Below are 26,779 nucleotides of genomic sequence, written 5' to 3'. Positions count from 1 at the left end.
TGTTGGAAAATAACTTGTGATTTTCGGTTTTTTATTTTTCGGTTCTAATAATTCTTTTGAAGTTGAAGGTGTCGTGGATAAACTTGATTCCTGCGATGTTAATTTAACTTTATGTATGGAAAGTAAATGGGTATGAAGACCTTTCGTTGAACCACCAGCAATTTTTAATATTTTTTTGCATGTAATTACTTTGCATAAGGCTGTTACATCTGCTCCTTTTAAAAAATGTTTCCACATGAGATTTGTGCTGTTGAATTCAGCATAGTTAGTCATGATATTAGGCTAATTTCTATCTTATTGAAAAAAAAAAAGTTATATTTTAAGCTATTTATTGACTAATTATCTTTATTCATAATTCAAAATGAACTTATGTGAAAACAATTATACTTCGAATTAATAAATAAAGTTTATTTAATATACCTTCCGTATTTGATAACTTTTAATGTTAAAGAACTTGTGACAATCACGCCAACGTTAAGAATTTAAAAAATAAAAGGAAAACATTGCATGGAGAATAAGCAGCTCAACAAATTTTATAGCGAAAATTTAGACATTTTAAATAAATAAATTAAGTTTAATCAATTTTTGTTTTTATTTATTGTTTATTACAATCCCGAAATCCCGGGAAATTTTAGAGACTAATCCCGGGATTTCGGGATCATGAATTTGTCTGTAATCCCGGGATTTCGGGATCCCGGGATCCCGGGATTGCCATCCCTAAACAGAACTAAGTAAAAAACTAATAAATAAATAAATTTAATTTCATGAATTGTTTCTTAAGTGTTGTATAAATATTTTTTGCTTCTTTAAATTAAAATTATGAGTAATAGTTAAAACAATTACTCCTATCATTCCTATTGACAGAATAATGCTTATCAACATAAAATTTATATAATATTTAGAGTAAAAAAATAGAACTAAATTATGAAAGTTATGATAATTTATAAGATTAAAATTTAAAAAATTATCATTTAAGTAATAAGGTAAAAATACATTTTTGTTATTAACTTTTATGATTAATGAAGTTAAAACAATTAAAATTATAGGAATTATATTATTAATATTAGAATTTTTTTTTATTTGAATAATATCTAACATCATTATTACAAATAAAAACAAAATTACTATAGCTCCCACATATATTATTATTAATAATAATGACAGAAATTCTAAATTTAAATTAATTAATAAAGCAAAAGAAAAAAAAAATACAGCTACTAGTCAAAAAACAGAATGAATAGGGTTTAAAGAATTAATACACATTAAACACCCTAAGATTATTAAAACAGAAAAAAAAAAGAAAAATTCATTCATGATTGGATTATAAATCACAGGGAAAAGTTCCCTTTGCCCCACTATGTTACGACTTACTCTATCTTTTATGATCAAGGCGACGGGCTATTTGTATTAATATTTGCACTTATTCATTAAAACCTTATATTTTTAATTACTATTAAATTCTCTTTAAAATCACTTTACATTGATTATCCAAATATAAATTTATATTATAATATTTATTGTAGTACATAATATCCCTTTTTATAAAGGCCATAATATTTGACTTTATTCTTTAAAGAATTATGCTTTAACTATAAGTTAAAGCTGAAGACAACCATGCAACACTTGTATTTTCAAAAAAAGGTAAGGTATTTCGCGGATTATCGAATTAAATTACATACTCCTCTAATTAGAAAAATAAACAACCAAAATATTTGATTTTCACCTGTTTAGGTATACTGTTCAGATTAATTATTAACAAAAAGATTAGCAGGGTATCTAATCCTGTATAATTATCATTTATTTAAGTTTCTAGTTCTTTCATAAAATCTTTGAAATTTTTAATTATTGTATATTTTACAAAATCAATAATCTTAATTTTACAATTTTTATTCTATACACATTTAACCTATTTTTTTATAAAAATTTATTTCTTAAGTATCACCGCGTCTGCTGGCACTTAATTAGACAAAATTTACGATTACTTTATATCTAAATTATTTTAATTGTATAAATTTCTTTACTGCTGTTAATTTTTCTTTGTCTCAGTAAAAACATGGCTTAAGCTATGCGTCTTAGGATAAAAAAGTATTAAATTTTTTAACCTGATACAAAACAAGAATTACCCTATTTTACTCATTTATTTGCTTCCACTAACATGTATAAACAATTCTCATACTTTTATTTCTCCATAATCAAAAGAAACTGCTTTAATTTAAAAATAAAGAGAAAGGAATCGAACCCTTATATTCTGGTCATGAGCCAAATAACTTTCCATTAGTTTACTCTTCTTCTTTTAGAGGATCAAATAATAAAAATTCTTAAAAATTTTCCTACATAAATACTTTTAACGAACTACCTTTTATAAATCACTCAACCCATTAAAAACAGGGAATAAAAAAAATTCTTCGGTTTTCTTCTCCCCTAAAAGAGGATCACCGACCCCCCCCCCCCAGTCCAGGTGCAGCACTGGCGCACCCCCTGCTGTGGCTAACGCAGGGGGCCCCGCGCCGCACCAACCCCCCAAAAAATGAATTACCTATTAAGTTTTTAGTTATACTTGTTTATACACCTAGGTTTAAGTTACAACCTACCTAAATTGTTTTTTATTTTACCTGTCCTGATATCAGTGGGAAGTTCATATAAATTATCATTAATCCCATCATCTTCTTCATGGCTATTGTCATCAATGCTATCATATATTATACGATTGGATTTGTTCAGCGGTTGTTAAACACTATTGTAAATACTTGCAAAATGTTTTAATTCAGCAATTAACAATGGATGGTCTACTGACGCCAAAGTAGACAATTTTTGTAACGCTGACTCTGGAAGATCATCTGACTTCAAATCCTTAAAATGTTTTGGTAAAAGATATTGCATGTCAACAATTAAACTTGTATTATTTATAAATCTCTCTGACAGGCTAGTATTTAGTTGATCAATAATACACAGGAATACTTCAACCTTAAATTTTTGTTTGGGATTTATTGGTGATTCATCGCTACATATTTCGTCAAACATTTGCTTTGTACGACTTATTCTGTTTTGCTTAAACTCGGATTCGACAATTATATCTTCAGGTAATTTAACAGTTGTTAACTTGGTATTCATATCCGAACAAAATTTTTCTGATTCTGACATAACATCATCAAAATTAATTTTATCTATTTCTTTAATAGTTGTTTTGACCATTTCCCATGCAGCAAGGAGGTCTAAATTTTTAGTTAGTAAATAAGTTGACGTAGAACCAACAGTAATAAATATTTTTAAAAATACATGAGCTGTACATATGGTTTTAAAATTGCATAAATTTTCTATTAAGGACGAGGCCTCAGATGAAGACTTTGGATCAAATTTACTTGATGTGGTAACAAAGTTAAGAGCACTAAGAACAGCTGGATATAAACAGTCAGCACCACTGGAAACCCTTTTTAATGCTTTTTCTCGTGACCACCATCGGGTTTCATTTTGCAATAAACTGTGCAATAAACAGCTTCTACATAATTATTGCCTTTACATTTTACAGTCAACCATTTTCTTGGTATTAAATTACCTTTTAGGTCTGTTCGATTATATATTCTGTGAAGAGATCAAGCTACATTTTCTAAAAACTTAGGTTGACAAGGGTGAATTGTATTAACAAACTCCAATTTTTGAACCACGGGTAAATTTTTAGGATTTGTCGGAAATTTTAAATCAACTTGTATAGTATAACCATAATTTTCCTACAAAAAAAAATCATATAAATTTAATGGGTAAACTATCTAATTAAAATGGCAATAAGTAAATGTCCTCACAATAGGAATGCCAGTTGTCGATGTACAAACCGAAATAAAATCAGAACCAGTTTTTCCAATACTGCTATTCATAATACCTGTCTCATCATCAATAATACTATTGATATTGATATTAGAACGTATAATAATATCTTCTACCTAATGCAATCAAACAATTAGAAACATAAGTTTTTTGTATTTTATAGTCTACAAGACTACAACACAAATTTATTTAAAAGTATTAGTTTTTTTAAATATCTTTGTGTACATTTTTTTTTTATTTACATTTTATATATTTTAATATGGTATATAAGATACTTTAATACTTTGTACTCACACTAGAAAATGTAGGATTTTTCATTTCATCAGACTCTATTACTAATTCCAAACCTTTTTCATTGATGTTTAAGTTATTGGAATTATGCACAGTAGATGTACTAGTACATACAGGATCCTGTAATGATAATTCCAAAATAAGTTATTTTGAATAAGAAACATAAGTTTTTTTATTCTATAGTCTACAACACAATATTAAAACAAAAGTGTATAGCTAGGTATTTTTTTAAAAATACCTTTGTGTAAATTTTTTCTTTTTTTACATTTAATATATTTTAATGTGGTAGGCAGTCTTGTTAAGAATACTTTTCAAATGTATTTGAATATAAATACAAATACTTTTTAAAAATATTCAAAATACTTAACAAATTTTTTTTTAATTCAATAAATTGCATATTATAAATGTTATTTTTATTAATAATTATTAATATATAATATATAATTAACACGATATGCAAATGTATAGATATTTAAACTTATTTATAAATGTTTCAATGACTAAATATAATTCTTTAATAAGTAGTAAGTACAAGTGTCCTGTATGCCATGGTAGAGAGGAGCAGATGGGGGTTTCAGTCATTTTGTTATCAGCTTGTGTTTTGGGAAACCTTATTTATAAACTCTCATAAGTCAAAACTATTAACATTAAATAATAATACTTTAGAAACAAAATTTAAATTAGTATATTACGAAAAAATGGTAATTGGAATTTCGAGTTGAACACTAGAATAAAAGTATTTAGTATTCTCGAATAAAAATACAAAACAAAGTATTTTTTAAATATTTAAAAATACACGGGTTGAAAGAATTTGAAAAGTATTTAAAATACAAAAAAAGTATTTAAATACAAGTATTCGAATACTTAACAAGACTGGTGGTAGGTATATAATATACTTTAATACTTACACTTGAAAATATAGGATTATTTGTTTTTATTTCGAATTCCGATGTATCATCATTAAAGTTATCTAAAAATGTTAATGCAATATAAATTAAAATAGGTACTTAAGAACTTAAGGTACTTCATGTCTTCATATATACTTTTTTTATATTTATATACATATACTATCTATAACATACCCACTCAGAATTGAACTATATAAACTTATAAACTTACCACTTCGTGTATTGATAGTTAAACAAAATTGTAATTTCTTTTGTTTTGGATGACTTCCTGCTGCTTTCAGTTCGGCAATTCGTTTATCTCTAATTTTTTCCGCTCCTCCTTTACGATTAGTTTTAACTTTATTCATTTTTATTTTTTAGAATTGACTATTAGTCCGTAGTCGTATCTTATATTATACTCGTTAGGTTAATGCACCTATTGTACTTTCCGGTAAATGTACGACGAACAGTATAGGTAATACTCAACAACAAATTACTATTAAGTTAATAATTGTTCCGGCAATTGTAGTCAGTTTCTTCCTGATATACACCACCACGGTACCACCCACTGACCACAACCACACACACATACATACACACACACAATATATATTGTTCGTATTTATTTATAGATTATTGATACGTAAATACGTTGCTATCCATGGCGTATATTGATATTGTCATTATGATATAATACCGATATCCGATTAGACGATAACGTTCGCAGAAACAAAATATTTTTGTTTGTTTTGAATTTTGATGTCTATTTGTATTTTAATATTTTATACTATGTGTCTATGTGTTAACGGGAAACGGCCACGTCCAATATAACAATAATTTATATTATATTATAAATTATAATAAAAGATAATAAAAAAAGGTGCAAATATGAAATTATAGATATCTTTGCTTGAGACCCAAAACGTTTAAGCAGGTAATAATTATAATAAAAGAAGAATTTCATAAGGACAATAACAGCAGCAGCAAAAATTTAGTGAATAATGACAGTGACAACAAACATTTAGTACGAAGTAGAGAATGGTTGAATGAAAAGAGATAAATAAATAGATAGATAAATAAAGAATGCCAAAATATTGGTCCTAATATTAATAGTATTAGAATGAAAAAAAGTTTGAAAATGGCAAATTTCAAAATGTTAAAAATATCAAATAAAAAACTGAAGGATCACAAATTAATATACATAATAAAGAATTCCAATATTAATTTGTAGAAATATTTATTTTTTTAACAAATAATTAAAAAGCTTGATTTTGAATTCAGAGATTAAATTAAGAGATTTTAGATCAGGAGGTAGTTTGTTCCATGAGCTAATAGATTGATATTTAATGGATTTATTTCCATATTTAGCAGAGTGGTGTTTTAGAATAACTAAGTTTAAGCTACTGATGGAGCGAAGAGGATAGTGACTATTTGTACTTGTAAAGAAATTGTTGAATGATAGGGGAAGGTTTTTGTGATGATAATTTCAGACGAATTGGCAGTTAAGGAATATCACAAGGTTGCTTAATTTTAATATATTGGAAATTAGGTAGAGCACAACAGGTTTAAAATTATTGTACTGAAAATATATTACTTTCAAAGCTTTATTTTGGAGATGGAACAACCTAAAAATGATTTGCCTATGGGATTGTCCCCATATTTGACATGCATATCTTAGATGGGACCCAAAAATAGCATGATATATATTTAGCAGAGTTTCTTGATTTACATAATGGCGGACTTTGACTAGCATTCCATTAAATCTGCTGAGTTTCATTGCTAAGTCATTCAGATGGCCTTAAAAAGAAAGATTAGAATTAGTTTTTATTGTAAGATATTTAATAGAGTTTAAAGGATAAATTTTTTGTCCGCTTAGTCTGAAATTTAAGTGCTTTTTAATTGGTGCCAGATTGGATTTAAAGATGATCATCGTTGTTTTCTTAGAATTGAGAGAAGGTTTATTAGAGCGAAGCCACTGAACAAGATTTCCAAGATCATGATTTATATATTTGTTAATTCTTTTAAGTGATTTGTCAACCAGAAGCATGTTTGTATCATCAGCAAAATGGTAAGCAGTTGCAAATTTAAAAGAAGTATTTAAGTTGAAGTTATATCTTTTTTTATACAAAAGCGCTTTAATTTACAACCAAGTACCAGTAAAAGTACATCAATTTCATTTTTATTTAAGGTTTAGCCTTTTCTTAAAAAAAAAAAAAATTCATAAAAATACGGTCAAAGTTTTAAAACAAAAACTTTAACTCCTCACTTTGGTGCAATTCCTTGGTACTCAAGAATCAGCTTATTGTGAAACAAGTGAAACAGTTTTCAAAGAAAGCAATCGAAGCACTTTAAAACTTTTTGAACACATTCAAAATTTGACACTGTTTTTTCCGGACATCTTCGTCGGGTAACTGCTTAAAAAAATCATGTACATTCTTTAAGCAGAAAAATTCAAAATGAGTTTATTGGTTTTCTTTCTTGTAAAGTTAATGAGTTTATTTTATGTAGACTGCAGAAAATTTTGTATTATTCTATAAATCTTGACTGAACTCCTGACCTAATTTGTAAAGAAAAAAAGATACATGTAGTTTGGTTTGTGTATGCAGTTGCAGGAGAAGAAGCAAAGGTGAGAAGACATTTTCTTGGATTTGTTCATATCTCAGAAATATCTGGGCAAGGGTTGATAGCTTGCTTGTTAGACGAGCTTTTAAAAAAAAGGAGTTTCCTTACAAAATATGCATTGCAAAGGCTATATAATAGATCAAACATATAGGGAAAGAACGTAGGCGTACAAAAAAATATCCATGACCTTAAACCACAAGCTATATTTGTTTCATGTGAAAACCGTTCACTAAAACTTGTTGTTAATAATGCAGCATTTTTTTCTGCACTCTAGCTGTTAACTTTTTCAGCAATATTCAGAAGATTTATTAATTTTTTTCTGGATTGAACTTTAAATGGAGTACCTTAACAAATTATGTAAACAATTTGACTATTAATTCTCCAAATTAAACCCGTTGGGAGAGCAGGGTAGACGCTCTTAATTCTTTGCGGTACCACATTGATGAGGTTTATGACGCTGTCTAATCAAAAGATTTTAAGAATGATGCTTTTGGAAAATATACCGTCTTGGGAATTGCCAAGAAAATTAAAGATTTCAAATTCTTCTGCACTCGGCATGATGTCTCTTTCAAGTTTAAGTTATTTAGCAAAACACTTAAGATGAAAACTGTTAATCTGCAGAGTGCTTTGAAACTAATTAAAATATCTTTTTTGGAGAACCTGAGGTCGAAAAATGGGGTGTATAGTGTTATTATAGATGCCATGAAACTGGTAGAAAAACTGAATATCAATCCAGGGCTCTCCCGAAAAGATCTTAAAGAAACATTTGCAGACTGCCAACTATAGATCCAATTTTTCCGACTCCAGTGTCCAATATACCGATTAATAAATTTTGTTGGGGGGCTAGTCACCCTCCTACTCTCCCCTTCGGGACGCCTCTGTATCAATCTAAAATTCTCTGATAAAGTTGATCAAAAAGCAATTTTACTATGAAGATGAATCTGTGAAATCGGCAATTTTTTAAAGTTTCTTTTTTGTAGTTTTAGACACTGCGATTAATGAAAGATTTAAACAGATGGAAAATCGCAGGAAATATTTCGAATTCCTCTATAACATAAAAAATAAAAAATGTGAAACAGATGCAGTTAAAGAAAAGTGTAAAAACTTACACTTTGTTTTGAAAGTTGATGACAAGAGTGATGTCAACAGGAATGAACTGTTAGGTGAAATTATAATCTTAGCTCCAATGTTGCTGAACAATAGATAGATAGAACGATAACTTGCTCAAAACAACATTGTCATTGTCAACATTCTCAAAATCGTTTGATTGACATCATTTTTAATGTGTGCATAGTATTGAAAATTTTGCTTTTGCAAAATTGAGCCAGCATGGTAATCAAGAGATGACTTGATGTAGACTTTGTTAATTAATAGCATACACTTTTTGCATTTCATTTTCAAGCTTTGAATAAACTTAGTTTAAAAACCTTATATGATTTATTGCAGAATCCAGTTTCAAAGTTAGTTTTGATTGGAGAGAAATACTGAAAGATCATAATCTTTTTTATAATAATCTTATAAGGGTATCTAATAAGGATTTAATTGTTTGTACAGCAGTTTCTATGCTGTACTTACTATTCTCATTTGTGATAGACCATGCTATTTTGCAAAAGAAAATTAACGTTTTGCTGCTTTTTGTTAAGTTTTTTAAAAAATAATTAGTTTTTTGTAAATTATAAAAAACATGTTATCAGACAGAGATTAAATTTTATGCTTAATTCCTCAAAAGTAAAAAAATTTAAAATTAAGTTTAATCTTAATCCTTATTTTTTAAATCCTTTTTTCAAAGTCTGACTAATAGAATAGCAACTTTTCACCAGCAAAATACAAAGTTAAATAAACGGAAGCAAAATGAAATTCTTTATTTTTGTATTTTTTAATGTAAATTTAAAGTATTGTAAATTTTAATTTAACCTACTCATATAATCTTATCCTCAGGTAAAAAAAGTCAAGTCTATTGGGAATAATATTCTGGACAGATGAAGATGCTCTTAAGGTTGCTTTTTATGACTGTGGAAAAATATGTATCTCCCTAGATTTGATGCATGTGAAAACTGATGGAGAACCACTAGGTCTTTTACAACCAAATGTGGTTGCTGATGAATATCCAAATATAAAGTATCTTTCGCAAACAACTTTATCTGGACTTTCAAATATATTGTCTCGTGAAATAGCTTGCAACCAACAATTAAATTTTTCTTTTTTAATAGGAAGTCGTTTCTGTACTTTGCTTATTTTAATTACTATCTCACTTCATCAAAACATTTTTTTGTGTCTATAAACATGTATTTTATTTTAAAAAATAACTAAGACTTCGCTAGCATTTATTAATACCAAACCACCATTAAGTATTGTAACCTTCAAGCTCAGGCCCTGATTTACGCGTTAAGAAGTCCTAAAAGTATCCGAGTAGCACACTATGAAGGAAAAACGTCAAAACACAAACGTCGAAATCGATATGACAACGTTTACCCAAACTATTATGCTAACTGGGTACAGGCAACCATGTAATAAAAAAATCATTAGGTTTTTTTTTTAATTGTTTTTTTTATTATGTTAGCGAATATCAAGTTCATATTTTGTGCTAATCTAATTTAATAATGTATATTTCGTTATATTATATTTTGTTCTAATCTACTTTAATAATACATTGATAATGTTAAATTTAGTTTCTTAAAAAATAAAATTGTTCGCATATTAAGAGTCCCGCAGTTGAATTGCCGGCGTAATAGGCTGCCTTACATTAGGTTCGCAATCAGAATGGACGTTAAAAATTATCAAATCTAAATTTTGTAGGTTCCGCACATGGCACAGCTGTGGTTTCTGATAGAGTATCTGAGAAAACAATCTATTTATGTATTTTACTTTTCTATAGCTATCAGCAAATAAAATATATTTAAGATTGTATGAGTTTTAATTAAGCTTCCATGAATGTGTGTGTGTAAATCGTTCCATTACTTTCTACACTTATCTAACTGAAATTTAATAAAAAGATATGTATACACAAATACAGGCTGTACTGTATTTATGTACAATGTGCAAACAATATCTATGTACAAAAGAGATTTATACATGATTATCCCATGTTATTGTTTTTAGCTGTTATTTTGTTTGTTAGCTAATGCAAAAATTTCAGTAATTGTTAAATTTTTTTCATATAGTGATCATTAATACACAAAATGGACACTGATTTATATGATGAGTTTGGTAATTATATTGGTCCGGAGCTACCAAGTGATGATGATAGTGATGAGTCGTCAGATCAAGAAAATGATGATGATGATCGTGATGAAGCAAGTATTTGTAAAACTTTATATATATACAAATTTTTTACTAAACAGATAAGTTGATTTAGATTTGCTGATATTAGATGAGGAGATTATTTAAAATTCAACATTATAAAAGTATGACAGAATTATATGAGCAATTGTGTTTCAAATGATTTATAATAATATTTGCAGGAAGATGAAGAAATTACTGAAAAAGACAATGACACTGTTGAAGTTTCACATGCAGTTGTTTTGCACGAGGTAATATTACATATGATGTATAGTATTTATTGTTAAACACTAAATTTTGACTGATACATCATAGGTGTCTCATATATTTAAGTTCCTAGATTCCTCAAAATAGTGTTTACTTTTTTTGTACTTACTTTTTCATTTTATATGCTATTTTTGATTTTATGGATCATCTCCCAATAAATAAACTAGTGTAAATAAAAAAATAGTTTTGTATAACACTTTTTAATGCTAAAATTATTTACCTTTTTTTAAATTAGGATAATTAACTACTTAATGTTTAAAGAAAAATACTTGTTAAATTTTCTTTTATATTATACAATTTTTTAGAACAAAAATAATTCCGACCATATGAGTTTACAAAATTAAATGTTATATTATTGTAATTAAAATGTTATTAAAAAGGAACAAAGATAACTTTAAAAAATGTATAAATCTACTTATTCTATATTAAAAATTATCATAGGTTTACAAAACACAAATTTATTTATTATATTAAGCAAAATATTTTTATTGTTTAGTTTTATTTTAGGACAAAAAGTATTATCCCTCTGCTGTTGAAGTTTATGGGCCTGATGTAGAGGTATTATAATTATGTTTTAGTATTAAATTGTTATATTTACTATGAGTTTGTTAAGTTTTTTATCAACAGTTTTTTATGGAATTGCTTAATTTTCACAATGTTCAAATTATATTTTAAAAAAAATAATAATAATAAGTTAATTTAGATTTAACATATTTTAATAAAATGAAATGTTAAAGTAACTATTCATTTATTAGTTAAAATTAGTTTGAAACTGTAAGTTTTATTTCAAAAATATTTGTGTCAATAAAATATTAATACAAGATATAATTTCAAAGTACTGATGTTTGCGGAAACAAACTTTTTTTGAGCATTAAGGAACATTTTCAATAAAAGTATACAACTTAGATGAGGAGGGTCATGAGGTTTCTGGCAATGGATCAATTGATGATAGCTCACTTGAGAAGCAAGCATATTAGTATTTGTAAAAAAGAAAAAGAGATGCAACCTTATGATGATGGGACAGTGGCTTAAACTTAGCAGTTAGAACAGATCCAATAGTATTTTTTGACCTTGATTTTTTTATATTGGTAGAATTTCAAGATTGCTATAATATGATCATTAGTTTAAAAGTTTATTTTCTCTTAAACATTCTGGTATTCAAAAGAATGAGTGGTAAAAATATTTATCTTAAAATGATAAAAACATTGTAAAAACATTTACCATGAACGGTTAAGACATGGATCTAAATCAAACAAAATTTGAGGCTTTGTAGCAAACATATGGAATGGTTTAAACATAAACCTTGAATGTGACTTTCTTTTACTTTCAGTCATCCTTGCTTAATGTTGTGATTGTTAACTTGTTTCTCTGTGCAGTGACTTTATTTCTTTGTTTTGTGGCTTTTGTTTCTGAATTTAAGAGTTGAGAAACCATTGAAAGAACAAAAAAAAAATGAGTAGTCTTTTTTGACTGTAGTGGCTATGAATAAAGTATTAAATAAAGTTTTGGCATCAAATGTTTTAAGTTGAAAAAAGAAAGGGCTCTGGTTCTATTTCTTGTCAAACTTTTATCTACTTTGCCTGTCTTTAAAATAAAAGTTAAGCGCTTTTTTAAAAACAAACATGAAAAACTCTCTGAAAGTGAAACATTTAAAAAATTTAATTAGAGTAAGTTTGGAAGGAAAATAAAATCTATTTTAGGTGTCATAATTTTGAAACATAAACCTGCTTTAAATTATGGGTAGGTGATGCTTTGAAAAGACTCACACAGTTAGCATGACAAAAAAAAAAAAATCTGAAAACATAAATTAAGATTTGTTGAAAATCGCTAATGTTTTCTGAAAGTTTTGAATATCAATACCGTTTGCAAATCATTGTTTAAAATTAAAATAAAAAAATCAATAATTTATATTGCAGTGTTTAAAAAATGAAATCCTTTTTTCATTTAATGCTTCAGAAAAATGTAAAAAAATGATATTTTTATTAAATCAGTTTTTTATTATTTTTATGTCAAAAGCTTACTCTTTAATATTGTCTTTTAAAATAAGTGATTTCTTAAGTGTTATTTAGTGTTTCTTAAGTGTTATTTAGTGTTTCTTAAGTATTATTGGGCAATTTAATAGTTTAAGGCCCGTAATATATTGCTCAAACACAAAAGTTAAAATTAATGCCCAGACTGTTGTGCCTATGAAAATTAGATAAAAAATTAATTGATTGTTTAGGAAATGTCTGATTTGAAAGTTTCAATCATTTGTTCACACGCATTTATTCCTTTGCATCTGTTACAAGCTTCTCTTTAAAGTATTGAAAAGTCTCTTTCACACTGGACTCAAAACTTTTACAAAATTTTTCATTATTCCTTGTTTAATTTGAAAAGACAGAAAATAGATCTTTAGTTGAGTTAATATTTATTTGTGTTGTGTTTACTACTTTGCAAATTTTTATTATTATTACACAGGAGTTGATGTTGCATCTTGCCTATAGCAAACTTGGTCTTGCCTATATCAAACTTAAATCAAAGAGGGCATTCCTTTACTTTAGAGTGAGCATTGTAATCAAAACTGTTCCAAAGATGTAAGAAAAAGATGTACTCAGTATAACCCATCTGTATTTCTAAAAAAGTGCAACTACCTAAGATCTCCACAAACATTCTGTGCACGTTCACTGTCTTTTATTACTTTGAGTATTGTTTTCATGGACTTAAATATTTCTTTAGTTCCTAAGATATGCACAAGATGACTTCTAGGAACCTCCTTCTATATTATATAATGAGTCAAATAATCAAATCTGAGCTTGTAAAACATGACTATTAATATCTGTGCAGAATATTGTCTTCCTTGCTGTAAAATATAAACAGTGGTACATGTCTAGTTTTAAAATGATTCACTTTGGCTCCACTGCATTAGAGGCTCTAGGGTTCCACTATGTTGGACCCTAGAACCTGTTTTTTCTTTCTCTCTAACAAAGATATAAAAAATGGACTGGTTTAAAAAAATGGGGCTTGTCTTTGCCCAATACTTCTTCATAGTAAGAATATTTTAAGGTTTGAGCAACACTGTGTGTGTACTGTCATCACTTGTGCTGTTTGGATATGTCCACTAGATTCTTAGTGTCATGAAAGACAAACATCAGGGCTGAAAAGCAATTTAAATACATTAAAGTTGATTTGTTTTTGGTCAATCCTATTATGTTGGTTAAGCAGAAGAAACATGATTGGTTGGTTCATTACACACTACGGATAGATAATATAAAATATCAAACTTTTCTTTTCTTTTATAACTATTATAATAAAAATAATGACTATTACATTGTTTTAGCCCAGAATAACATGTTGTGCAGCAGGTATGAGGTGCCTAACCTCTATCCTGGTCACCAAGTTTGGTGCTTAAGTATTTTTGATATGTAGTTTTGAGTTTCTTGGTTAAATAATTTGTATTATTTTTTTGTAGTGAATTTTTCTCAAATGTATAAAAAAATTTTTAGATCCAAGCTTGATTCATTATTTTCATTTTGAAAAATTTATTTTTTTACTAAACTTTACTAAATTTATTACTAAATTTTTTTTTTAAATCTAAAAGTGAAAACATTACATAACATTAACCAGGTGTCTTTTGAGAAAAACTACAAATAATTTTGTTTTTGAATTTGTACTCTGTTTAGCAAGCATTTTTCATTTTTTGCTTACTGTACTAGTTGTTTTGTACCAGTTTTATAATTAGTTATTGGGTCAGTTCTTTATATTTCAATTAATAGTCTGTGGCACACCATCTCTGATTTTCCTAATTTTTACATATTATGTGAAATTTCAGATTTCTAAGTACAATGGTTTAGAAATAATAGCCTTAAAAACATGACACAGTGGCCGCCCTTTAATTTACAAATGGTCAAAATAAACTATTTAGAGCTTTATAACTTTTTCTCACTTTCAACAAGAATCTCTTATTTTCTAGAACTATTTTCTGGATAATTTTCTTTTAAAAAAAGTGGTTTTTATTAACTTTTGTCATATTAGAGAAAAATTATAACCTCCTCAACTTTGGAAAAAATTTAAAAATCACTACAAAATGCCAAAATGAAGTTGCCTGTAGTATTTTTTAATTCATCCACTAGTCTTTACAGATAAGTTTTCTGATTAGCTACTATTGTCTGAAATAAATGGGCAAAATATAAGCAGCTTGTTGGAGTTTAAAGCTTAAATATATTTAAAAATATGTTGTTCATTCACCTAAAATGTCCAATATTCACTAATTTGAGATGCAAATTTTTCTAACACTTTGGATTGATCTAAGATTAACCCTATGTAAAATCATTAATCCCAACAATGTGACACATTTTTTTAGTTCTTGTTTTTTTTTTTTTTTTTTTTTTTTTTTTTTTTTTTTTTTTTTTGAAAATATTTAAAAATTCATTATTTAAGCTACTAAATTTAACTTTAATAACAATATCTTAATTCATTTTTTACTTTCAGATTTAAATAGGACAATTAATGCTGAAATTTACTGAAATTCTTTTTATTTTGATATGCTTAAAGGTTGGAGGTAATACGGTTGGAGCAGTGCTCTATAAAAACTTGTTAGATAGTTTTATCTTCCTCAATTTCATCTCAATTGGTTTTAGTGTTGTATATTGACACAACAAACATTGTTTATTTACATTTATTATATTTAATTACATTTAATATTTGATGTATGTATATTTTTTTATTTATTCTGATTCACTCACAACAAGGCTGCAAGCATCCACTATTCAGTTACTAGAAAACAAAGAATAGAGTTCAAAGTTTTTATTTCTTAAGACTTCTAAATTTACAAGCCATTGTGAGCTCAATCTATTACAGAAGTGATATAAGATTCAAGATCAGCTGCCTGTTCTAAGTAATAGAAAAGAAAAAACTTTTTGTCAAGACAGGAGTATAAAGTTGAGTTATCAGCAAAATGAGCTACTTTAGATGTAAGGTTGTCAGGAAGATCATTAATGTAGATAAGAAACAAAATAGGATAAAGGATAGAACCTTGAGGTACCCCAGAAGTTACTGGAAATGAAGAAGAGAGTTGGCCTTCAAGGATGAGGACTTTAATAAAGCAGTTAGAAAGAAACAATTTGAAAACTTTTCCAGATACACCATATGAGGCAAGCTTGTGGAGAAGACCCGCATGCCAAACTTTGTCAAAAGCTATTCCAAGTTAATGCATTCTTAAATTTTGTTTCCAATTTAGTAAATGCTCAAGTCCATTTACTATTCAATGGTTCCCTAATATTGTTTTAAAAAAATTTCTTTAAAAATAAATCAACTTAGTACTCAATTAAAAGAAATATTTAAATAAATCCATAAAAAAATATTGTAAAAACAGTATCAAAAAACTTATAGAAATTTATGTTTTTTGAAATAAAAACTAGTTTTTCTGCAATAAAATCTAAAAAACGAATAACATAAAAGATAACCACAGCACATTAGAAGTACTGAGTTGTGATTTTCTATCTAAAGGGGATTTTTAGGCACCATAATATCTATACATACAAAAGAAAGGTTATTTTTAAATTATTGAGTGATTTCTTCTTGTTCTTCTTGTTGGTAATCAATTATGATTAAGCTGTTCATACAGGAGACAGAAATAAACCATAGTTGCTCGTTTATTTAAACCTTAAAACCAAATTTGTAAAATAGAAAAAGTTAAATTTTCCTTTTGCTATAACATTATGTCTAAATATATATATATATATATATATATATATATATATATATATATATATAATATATATATATATATATATATATATAAATATATATATATATATATTATATATATATAAATATATATATATATATTATATATTTATATTTATATATATATATTTATATATATATATTTATATATATATTATATATTTATACATATATATATATATAAATATATATTTGTATATATTTATATATATATTTATATATATATATATAATATATTTATATAAATGTATATATATATATGTATATATATATATATATAAATATATATATATATATATATATAAATATATATATATATAAATATATAATATATATATATATATATATATATATATATATATATATATATATATATATATATATATATATATATATATATATATATGTATATATATATGTATATATATATAAACACACACACATAAAATAAATAGTTTCCTTGTTTAATTTTGATTTATTCTATTATTTAGACCATTGTTCAAGAAGAAGATGAGCAACTTTTAACAGGTACGGTAGATAGTTCCATATCTTTTTTCCTAGTCTCATAGCTTTATAGTTCCATAGCTTTTTGCTTGATTTAAGTTCATATTATTAGATCAAAATCAAAGATCAAAGAAGTTATTTATATAGTTTTTTAATTTTACTGATTTGAGAACAAAGGATATACATTTTATATATATATATATATATATATATATATATATATATATATATATATATATATATATATATATATACATACAGTATTGTAAATAAGTTTTAGACCACTTGTATAATTAGACGTATTTACAATTTTTTTCCTATGTAATTTTTTTAAAGCGTACTTAAGTTTAATAATATATAAGAAAAGTTGAAAGAATATATTATTTTGAATAAATAAACAAAATTGATGAGGAAACATGAGGGATTTGTTTGTTTATTTATTAAAACAATGTGTCATAACAACTGCATCCAAAACAGGATATTCGAAAAATGCTGTTACAGAAATGATTAAAAAGTTTAGAGAAACTGGCTCCCTTGAATATAGAAGGAAAAGTAGTAGACCTCCTAAGCTAACAAAAGATGACAATAAATGTTTAAGAACCCTATCTTTAAGAAATACAAAAAAAGCATCAACCAAGCTGGCAAAAGGCATTAACACAGCAACTGGGAAAAATGCCAGCTCTTCTTGTATTCGATGACACTTACTTAAATCGGGATTAAGAGGCTGTGTTGCAATTCGAAAACCATTATTACGGTGTGGCAATAAAGAAAAACAAATTAAATATGCAAAACAACACAAAGATTGGACCCAGGAAATGTTTAATCGGATTCTGTACACCAATGAGTCCAAATTTGAAATTTTTGGAACGAAAAAACGCAACATGTTTGAAGAAGAAGTGAAGAAGCCTATCAGCCGGAGTGTTTAAACCCTACTATTAAACACAGAGGAGGCTCTTTACAAGTTTAGGGCTGTTAATCTTCATCTGGAGTAGGTGACTTGATCAAAATAGGGGGGCGACTCACCAGGGAACATTATGTGGATATCCTAATGCACCATGCTGTATTATCCGGAATGAGACTAATAGGTCATAATTTTATTCTACAGCAGGACAATGACCCAAAACATTGTTCCAAAAAATTATTTTATTGAAATGGCAGAGGAATGAGTAATGGAATTGATGACCTGGCCTCCCCAGAGTCCAGTTTTGAATATAATGGAGCATATTTAGGATTACCTGAACAGAAAGAAGGTCGAACATGCTCCCTGAAATGCTGAAGAATGTTTTGAAGTCCTTCAAAGAGAATGGTACAACATATTCCAGGACTTTATAACTAATTTGTATGAAACTATTCCCCGGCGAATATTGGCTAGAATTGAGGCAAAAGGAGGACATAGTAAATATTAGGAGTTTTTATGAAGTTTGACATTTAAAAGTTTGTAATTGTTCCATATTTTGTGTGAAATACATGTGTTTTAATAAGTTTATAATTTAGAACTACAAACATAAATATTAGAGAAGAATTCTCCGGATTTTTTGCAAAAATGTAAGTGGTCCAAGACTTATTCACAGTACTGTATATATATATATATATATATATATATATATATATATATATATATATATATATATATATATATATATATATATATATATATATATATATATATATATATATATATAGCATAATAGACATTTAAGATAAGACCAAGGGGTATATATTAAAATATTAATTTTATTTTATATATTTACAAATAAAGACTTAACATTCCTTTTTTTTTTTGTTGATTTGTCTTTATTTTTAATTATTTTACTATTTTCATATTGTATGTACTGAAGCCCAAAAACCTATTTCTGCACTTTACCCATTCCACATTTTTAATTTTGTTTGGAACTTTTGAACTAATCTGAATGTTTATTTAAGGTTATAAAAGTTTATTAAATGATATTTTATTTTTATTTTACTTTATATATTTTTTATATTTATATATTTTATATTTTATATTTATATTTTTATATTTATATATTTTATTTTATTTTATATATTTTACTAAATTACTACTACTAAAAATAATATAATACTAGTCTTATTGGGAATTAAATTAAAATTGGCCAGTTACTCTTTTTAGTAACTAAACATCTCCAGTTATTTTCAACACCTGTGCTGATAAAATCAATTTTTTACTCCAATACTTTTTGTTTGTTTTTAGAACCAATCATCAAACCTGCCTCAAGAAGGAAATTTGCACTAGTTGAGCAAGAACTTCCTGCAACAACATATGATATGGAATTTTTAGCTGATCAAATGGATAATTCAGATCTAATACGAAATGTTGCTTTGATTGGAAACTTGCATTCAGGAAAGAGTAACTTTGTTGATGCCTTGTTTGAACAAACTCATCCTGAATTAAACAAAAAGGTGAATGATGGTGGTGCAGATATGAATTACACTGACACACTCTTTACAGAGAGAGAACGAGGTGTAAGCATTAAAAGTACTCCTGTAACTTTAGTTTTACCTGATTCTAAAGGAAAATCATTTCTCCTGAATATATTTGACACTCCTGGTAAGTATACTGTTTGTGATTTAAAAAAAAGTTTTTTTGATTTATCAACTTTCTGAACATAAAAAATACTTTATATACCTTCCAAAAAACATATTTATAATAACATCTGTGTTTTATCAATAAAGACTCATCAGAAATGAATGATCAAAAATTAATTTACAGAAAGTCGCAAATGTTTTAACTACTGTAAATCTTCACACATTCAACCCTCAGAATTAGGGTCGACATTTTTATGTTTTATGGTAAGACCTTTGTATCAAATAATTTTTGCCAACCTGATGCCAACCTTTAAAAGATTGGGGGTCGGCAAAATATTGCCGACCCCCAATCTTTTAAATCCAAGGGTTGCACATTTGTGGAATTTGCTGATACTATTATAAAAAGAATTCTTTAGAAATGATTACTTATGCTTTTTTAGAAAAAAATTTTTTAAAAGGCGGCCCTATTGTAACTATTTTTTGAGCTCATTTATTTTTATAGTTTTTTAGGAGAAACTTATTTTTGTGCCTGCATTTAGAAATTAATTTTGATTTTTTGTTTCATAAACATTCTTGTTTGCATGTGTAATTATTTCAAATTTTTCTCGTAGGCATAGTATAGATTTTTTGGAAATGTTGTTATATGCAGGCGCTGTTTTAAGGATGGACCAATTCAGTATAAAATCATCAATATTTTTATCTTTTAATTCCCATATATATGTATATATATATATATTTATATATATATATATATATGTATGTATATATATACATATATATATATATATATATATATATATATATATATATATATATATATATATATATATATATATATATGTATATATATGTATATACATATATATATATATATATGTATATATATATATTAGGGGGGCCCTTATATGATGATAAAAAATTAAATAAGAGCAATGTTAAGTCTGACCATTTTAAATGGTTCCATTTCATACAAAAAAATTATGTGTAAAGTTTCATAAAAAAATATTAATATTTAGAGGTAGCTCAACGCCGTCAAAGTTTTCTCATATACAAATTTTTGATGTCTGTGACAGAATTCAGCACATTTTGCCATCAGTTTCATACAGAAAATTAATTCTAACTACTAAAAACAGTTCTTAATTACAGAGACAAACACAGAAACAATAGAATACACAAAGTTACACATCTTCACTTAGTTGAACTAGTTAATTGTGAAGTAAGGTGGATTTTTTCACATTCGGAAAGTTTGCCCGGTTCTGTTCGATAACCTGCAGAGCATATTGCAGCTGTTCTTCGCTCTTAAATCGGCCAGACTTTGTTGCATCTTGGATCAAGGCAACTCCTCGTTCTGCATGGTCGTTTGTTACTGCCTGGGATTTCACGATTGCCTCTGCAACCTTGAAGTCATCTCTCCTGTTCCATGATTCAGGATCTTCAGCCAGGAATCCATCTGGCATGCCCAGAATAGAAAACAGGTTTCTGCTTCTTTTTGAGACAAAATCAGGAAGCGTCTTTTGTTGTACTGTCGCCAAGTCCACCACGACACTTTTCAAAGGTACTTCTTCTCCTTCCTGTTCTAATGATCTTTTAACAATTTCGCGCTTCGTAGTGAAATCCACTTCTGGATCGAAGAGGCTGAAAAGGATCAAATCTTCTGACAGGTACCAAAGATGGCCCGCAAGCTTGCGTGATGTTGCGGCACCAATATCTTGATCAGGGTAAGCCTGGAGTTGTTGAATAAGTTGTAGATCATTCCTAGCGGCTTTGTAAGCCAGAGGCGCCAAAAACCAGAACGTGATATAAACCTTTGCAAGAAATATGTTCACACGTAGGAGGCCACAAGACTCTCGCAAGGTCAGCTTAAACTGTGATCGAAACAGCCAAACCTTTATACTGTAAATGGCTTTCGCCATCCATCGAGCTTGATGCATTGACCCAGGCGCTCGAAAATTCTTCCAATCTGTAGGCTTTCTTCCTAAAAAGATGAGCATCAGTTTGAGCAGCTCGCGATAGTCATCTCGTGGCTGATGATCTTGCAGCTGCTGTTCACAGAAAACAATGATTACATGTTTGACTTCGGAGAGTTCAGCTGAGGCAACATCATCCGAAAAGGCATCTTCATAACTTTCCTGGTCAAAGGATGACCACTGTGCTTGAAATCGTTTGAAAACAAGTATTTCCGGAGCTTTACTGGGTCCCATACAGACACAAAAAGCAGCAGCCAATACCAGTTCCATGATGTGATGTCGACAACCAAAGTGCAGTAGAGGCCGCCCTAGTAGCTGTTCGAGAAGAACGCAAGCGCCAGGCAGCCGACCGGTGTTGGAAGAGGTTGTATCGAAACACATACCATGGACAAAGTTTTCCAGCTCCCATTTTCGGATAGCATCATAGACTGCTTTGGCCTCGTCTTGTCCAGTGCCTAAAAAGTAATTTATAGTAGTCTTTATTAAAGTTTGTCTGACATGATTTCACATTCACATTTCATAATAATAAATGATTTCGAAATTTATAAAAACATTTAACTAAAATAAAAGTAGGCATATATATTATACCATTATATATTATACCATTATGTATTACCTGCAGGAATCTTTGGAATATCCAAAAGCTTTGTCTTCCCCATTGTTGTGACAAGAATGGGCAACCTATCCACCTTCTCTGTTCCAGTCAGATCTTGCATCAGCTTGCCATCCCAGTGTACTGTAAGAGCAGTATTTGGCTTGAAATGTTGAATGATTCCGGAGGCAATTTGCTGTCGGTGTTTCCGACGGAGTCGTTGGATGGTTGATCTATTCAAAGCGAGTGATTCAGCGTCTTGTCCAAGAGCCCTCGAAGCCTCAACGATGACCATCATAGCAGCCCTGTCGCTCATTTTATTTCTATCAAGCATAGATGCCAGCTGTGGTGAAACAACACTTTGGCGTCCTCGCTTTCGTGATGAAGAAGAAGGAGTAACAGTACTTGTGCTTAGAACTGGATCCTCATCTTCAGGTTCAGACTGACTTTCTTCTGAATCAGCGCTGCTGCTCTCCAACACAGCTTTATCTAGCAAGGTGTTTTTATCAAGTTGAGATCGATGTACTCTCTTTTGCAATATCTGCTTTCTCTCATTCTGCTTTTTTTGTTGTTGAAGCAGAACCTTATCGATTCCGCCCATGCAGCCAGGTCGTCCCTTTTTTCTTTGAGATTCCAGAAAGACCTTATCTTCTTGATTCTCAATTAGCTCCATGGCGTCAGCATGTGCAATGTCGAACAGTTCTTCTATTGCGGCTGAAAATGCGGTTTCATATGTTTGTTGAGTCTCGGTCTTGCGGCTCTTGTTTTTCTTTAGACTTTTCCACTCGAAGAATAATTGCTCAAGCTTTTTGATGGAATCTTGATGATGCCTGGTTGGATTTTTAGCTCGAAACCAGAAATCTTCAACTTTCAGGTTGCAGCCTTTCGAATACCCTCTTTCAAAACATTGTGGAGATGTAGAAAGTGACCAAGAATCTGCTTCCCTGATGGCAATTTACTACCTTCAATTCTTTCAGTAGGGCTAACAAGATAAATTTGTGAACGCAATGCCATCTGAAAATGCCAAACAGATTTATACTAATCATCATAATATTATAACATAATATTAAACTATGCAATTTTTGGCATAAACAAATTACAAAATTACACATGCCATTGACATGCCATGCAATAATACAAAACGAAATCTACAGTCATACAGACTCCCTCATATAATTATATATATAACATAATATATTTTATAATTAAATTGACATACTAACCTTTGCTGATTGCTAATATCTGTGATTATTGATAACTATTAAATAGAAATTTTATTTTGATTAATTAACAAACAACAGTAGAAGAAGAAATTTATAATACAAGATGGCTACAAAGAACTAGCACAAGATTTATTTAAATATTATATAAGATGCCCAATAGGTGCTAATATTAAATTATATTACATGTTTAGTTTTGTTTACTGAAAAAAATGACTGAAGAAAATTATGAATTAATAAAATTACTGAGGAAAATTATAAATTATTTATTTAGATATATTGAAGAACATTTTTTTATGCATTATTACCTTTATATTTATTATAATTTTATATTTAATTATTTTTTAGATTAGTACATTATTGAAACATGATATCTAGTTCAAATTATTGATTGAAATATATTTATTCATTTAATATTCAAAATCATTTATTGAAAAGAACCTGAAATTTTTTTTCGCCGATTTTGGTATTCTCACAAAACTAAAGCTAAGTTGAGCCACCTCTAAATATTGTTCAATCCTGCTCATATTTGGCCTGAATTATATTTTTATATATTGGAACTCATCTGAGGGGTCAGACAATGATATTTTAAAACTTCAAAAATTAGGGCCACCCTAATGTATATATATATATGTATATGTATATATGTATATGTATATATGTATATATTTTTTTTTTAATATATATATACATACATATATGTATATATATATATATATATATATATATATATATATATATATATATATATATATATATATATATATATATATATATATATATATATATATATATATATAAATCTTTAATTAATAAAGAAATTATATTAAAAATAAAAACCTGTCCAAACCTATGTAAATCTGTCTGAACTATAGACATTAAATTTTTTAATTGTGGAACTATAGACATCAAATTTAAAAAAAAAAAGTAAATACATTTTTAAATATATATATATATATATATATATATATATATATATATATATATATATATATATATATATACAGGGCTTGTGATAAAGCGAGCGCAATCGCGCTCCGCTTGTAAAACGCGCCCGTAAACGGTATTTTCAAACGTTCTTGGCGCAATAAACAACGCTCGTTCGGCTTATAACAAGTGTATAAAGTAACGCTCGTCCAATAGGGAATATTTTTTTATTTTCATAAAATATTTAAAAACGATTTTTTATTAAAGATATTCTATTATCAAAGCACTAATATAAAATATAAAAAGCACTACGTCGTACTCTTTTGCACTAACGTAATGAAAGAGCAGTTTGAAGTCGTTAATAGTCACTAATTTCAATTATGGAATGTGCACGTGGAAACACAATGTGAATACAAAAATGCGCAAATAAAATAAGAATAGAAAATTAGAAAACCACTATAAGAAAATTGAAACTGCAGAGTATTTTTAATCTTGTGAAAATGTCAAGTAAGATTTATTTGATTTATTGTTTGTAATATTCCACACATCGTTTATAATAAAAATGAATATTAATAATATTTTTAAAATTAGTTTTTGTTTATAGTATAGGTTTTTTTATTAACTATTATTTATTTTAACTCAAATTTAACACGATTCTGTTGTTTAGAATGTTCGCAATCGCATTCAAAAAGGAAACAAAGTAATGACGTCAACATTTTTTAAATGGAAAGTTATTATTTCTAATTTATTATTATTTCAAATTATTCTTGTGTTATTTTTTTAAGATAAAAAAAAACGTAATTTAAAAAAGAAATTTTAGAAAAAAATTAAATAATTAATTTGAATAAAAAATATCAAGAAATATAAAAACCATAAACCGTTAATTAAGTTTACAGCGCAACATCTAAAATACATATATCAAAACAACGAATCAAAACTAAGTCACTAAATTATACTTTAATACAAAATCAATAAGAAGTTGCTTGTTAATTGTTTTTGTTTGATATTATTTTTTTATAACATAAATAGTTAAAAATAAAATCGCGATCTGACAATATACAAGAAGTTTGGAAGTATAAAAATCTACTTCGTTGAAGTAGTTTCATGAGTGTGATACTAATTCAAACATTTTTTGACGAAAGAGTTATGTAACAAATAAAAAAAGATATAAAAAAATAAAAAGCTTTTTATGAGCATCGCCTTCAGCAATTTTCATGATCGCGCTCGCCAACATTATTTCGAGCGCACATAATCACGCTTGATGAAAACGTTTTCTAATTTTACGAGCGCGATATAACACGCTTGACAATTTTCTTCATCACAAGCCCTGTATATATATATATATATATATATATATATATATATATATATATATATATATATATATATATATATATATATATATATACATATATATGTATATATATATATATGTATATGTATATATATATGTATATATATATTTTTTTTTTTGTTTTTTTTTTTTTTTTTAGATTATTCACCTCCCCAAGGCTCGAGGGGGGCCACTACAGTCGAGGAGGCTACTCATTTTTTTTTTTTTTTTTTTCTAGTTGTTATTCGTGGTACAACCCTCTCTCAACTCTTTAACTCCGAAACACGAACCTTTCCGAGCAAGGCCGCTGCGCGGAGAAACTAAGTTGAGCGCGGTACTTCCAGGGACGTGGTGGGAGTTGAACTCCGAACCTCTCGCTTATGAAGCGAGCGCTCTTACCACTACACCACTACATATATGCATATGTATATATATGTATATATATGTATATATATATATATATATATTTTTTTTTTTTTTTAATATATATATACATACATATATATATATATATATATATATATATATATATATATATATATATATATATATATATATATATGTATGTATATAAATCTTTAATTAATAAAGAAATTAAAAATAAAAACCTGTCCAAACCTTTGCAAATCTGTCTGAACTATAGACATTAAATTTTTTAATTGTGGAACTATACACATCAAATTTAAAAAAAAAAAGTAAATGCATATGAAATATATATTATATAAATATATATATTTTTTAATTATTCACCTTCCCAAGGCCGAGAGAGCCACTACATTCGAGAAGACTACTTTTTGTGGTTA

The 26,779-nt window shown here is 27.6% G+C and overlaps 1 protein-coding gene across 3 annotated transcripts in view; it reads left to right on the top strand.

Moving 5' to 3' along the window:
* Positions 1-10,329: 10,329 nt before the first annotated feature.
* LOC100209856 (116 kDa U5 small nuclear ribonucleoprotein component) overlaps positions 10,330-26,779 on the top strand; it is a 46,292-nt gene continuing 29,842 nt past the window's right edge. The window contains exons 1-6 of one of the 3 annotated variants that reach the window (XM_065809938.1): positions 10,330-10,475; positions 10,781-10,912; positions 11,081-11,149; positions 11,673-11,723; positions 17,381-17,417; positions 19,603-19,959. In XM_065809938.1, coding sequence (XP_065666010.1) covers positions 10,799-10,912; positions 11,081-11,149; positions 11,673-11,723; positions 17,381-17,417; positions 19,603-19,959 — 628 coding nt within the window. In that variant the 5' untranslated portion in view covers positions 10,330-10,475; positions 10,781-10,798. Of the gene's footprint in view, positions 10,557-10,780; positions 10,917-11,080; positions 11,150-11,672; positions 11,724-17,380; positions 17,418-19,602; positions 19,960-26,779 lie in introns of all 3 variants that reach the window. The other 2 variants (XM_065809940.1, XM_065809939.1) reach the window with 2 other exon arrangements.

This window comes from Hydra vulgaris, chromosome 11, assembly GCF_038396675.1.
Source record: "Hydra vulgaris chromosome 11, alternate assembly HydraT2T_AEP".
Lineage (NCBI taxonomy): Eukaryota > Metazoa > Cnidaria > Hydrozoa > Anthoathecata > Hydridae > Hydra > Hydra vulgaris.
Note: the sequence above shows the minus strand (reverse complement) of the source record. Positions and strands in the feature narration are given on the sequence as shown.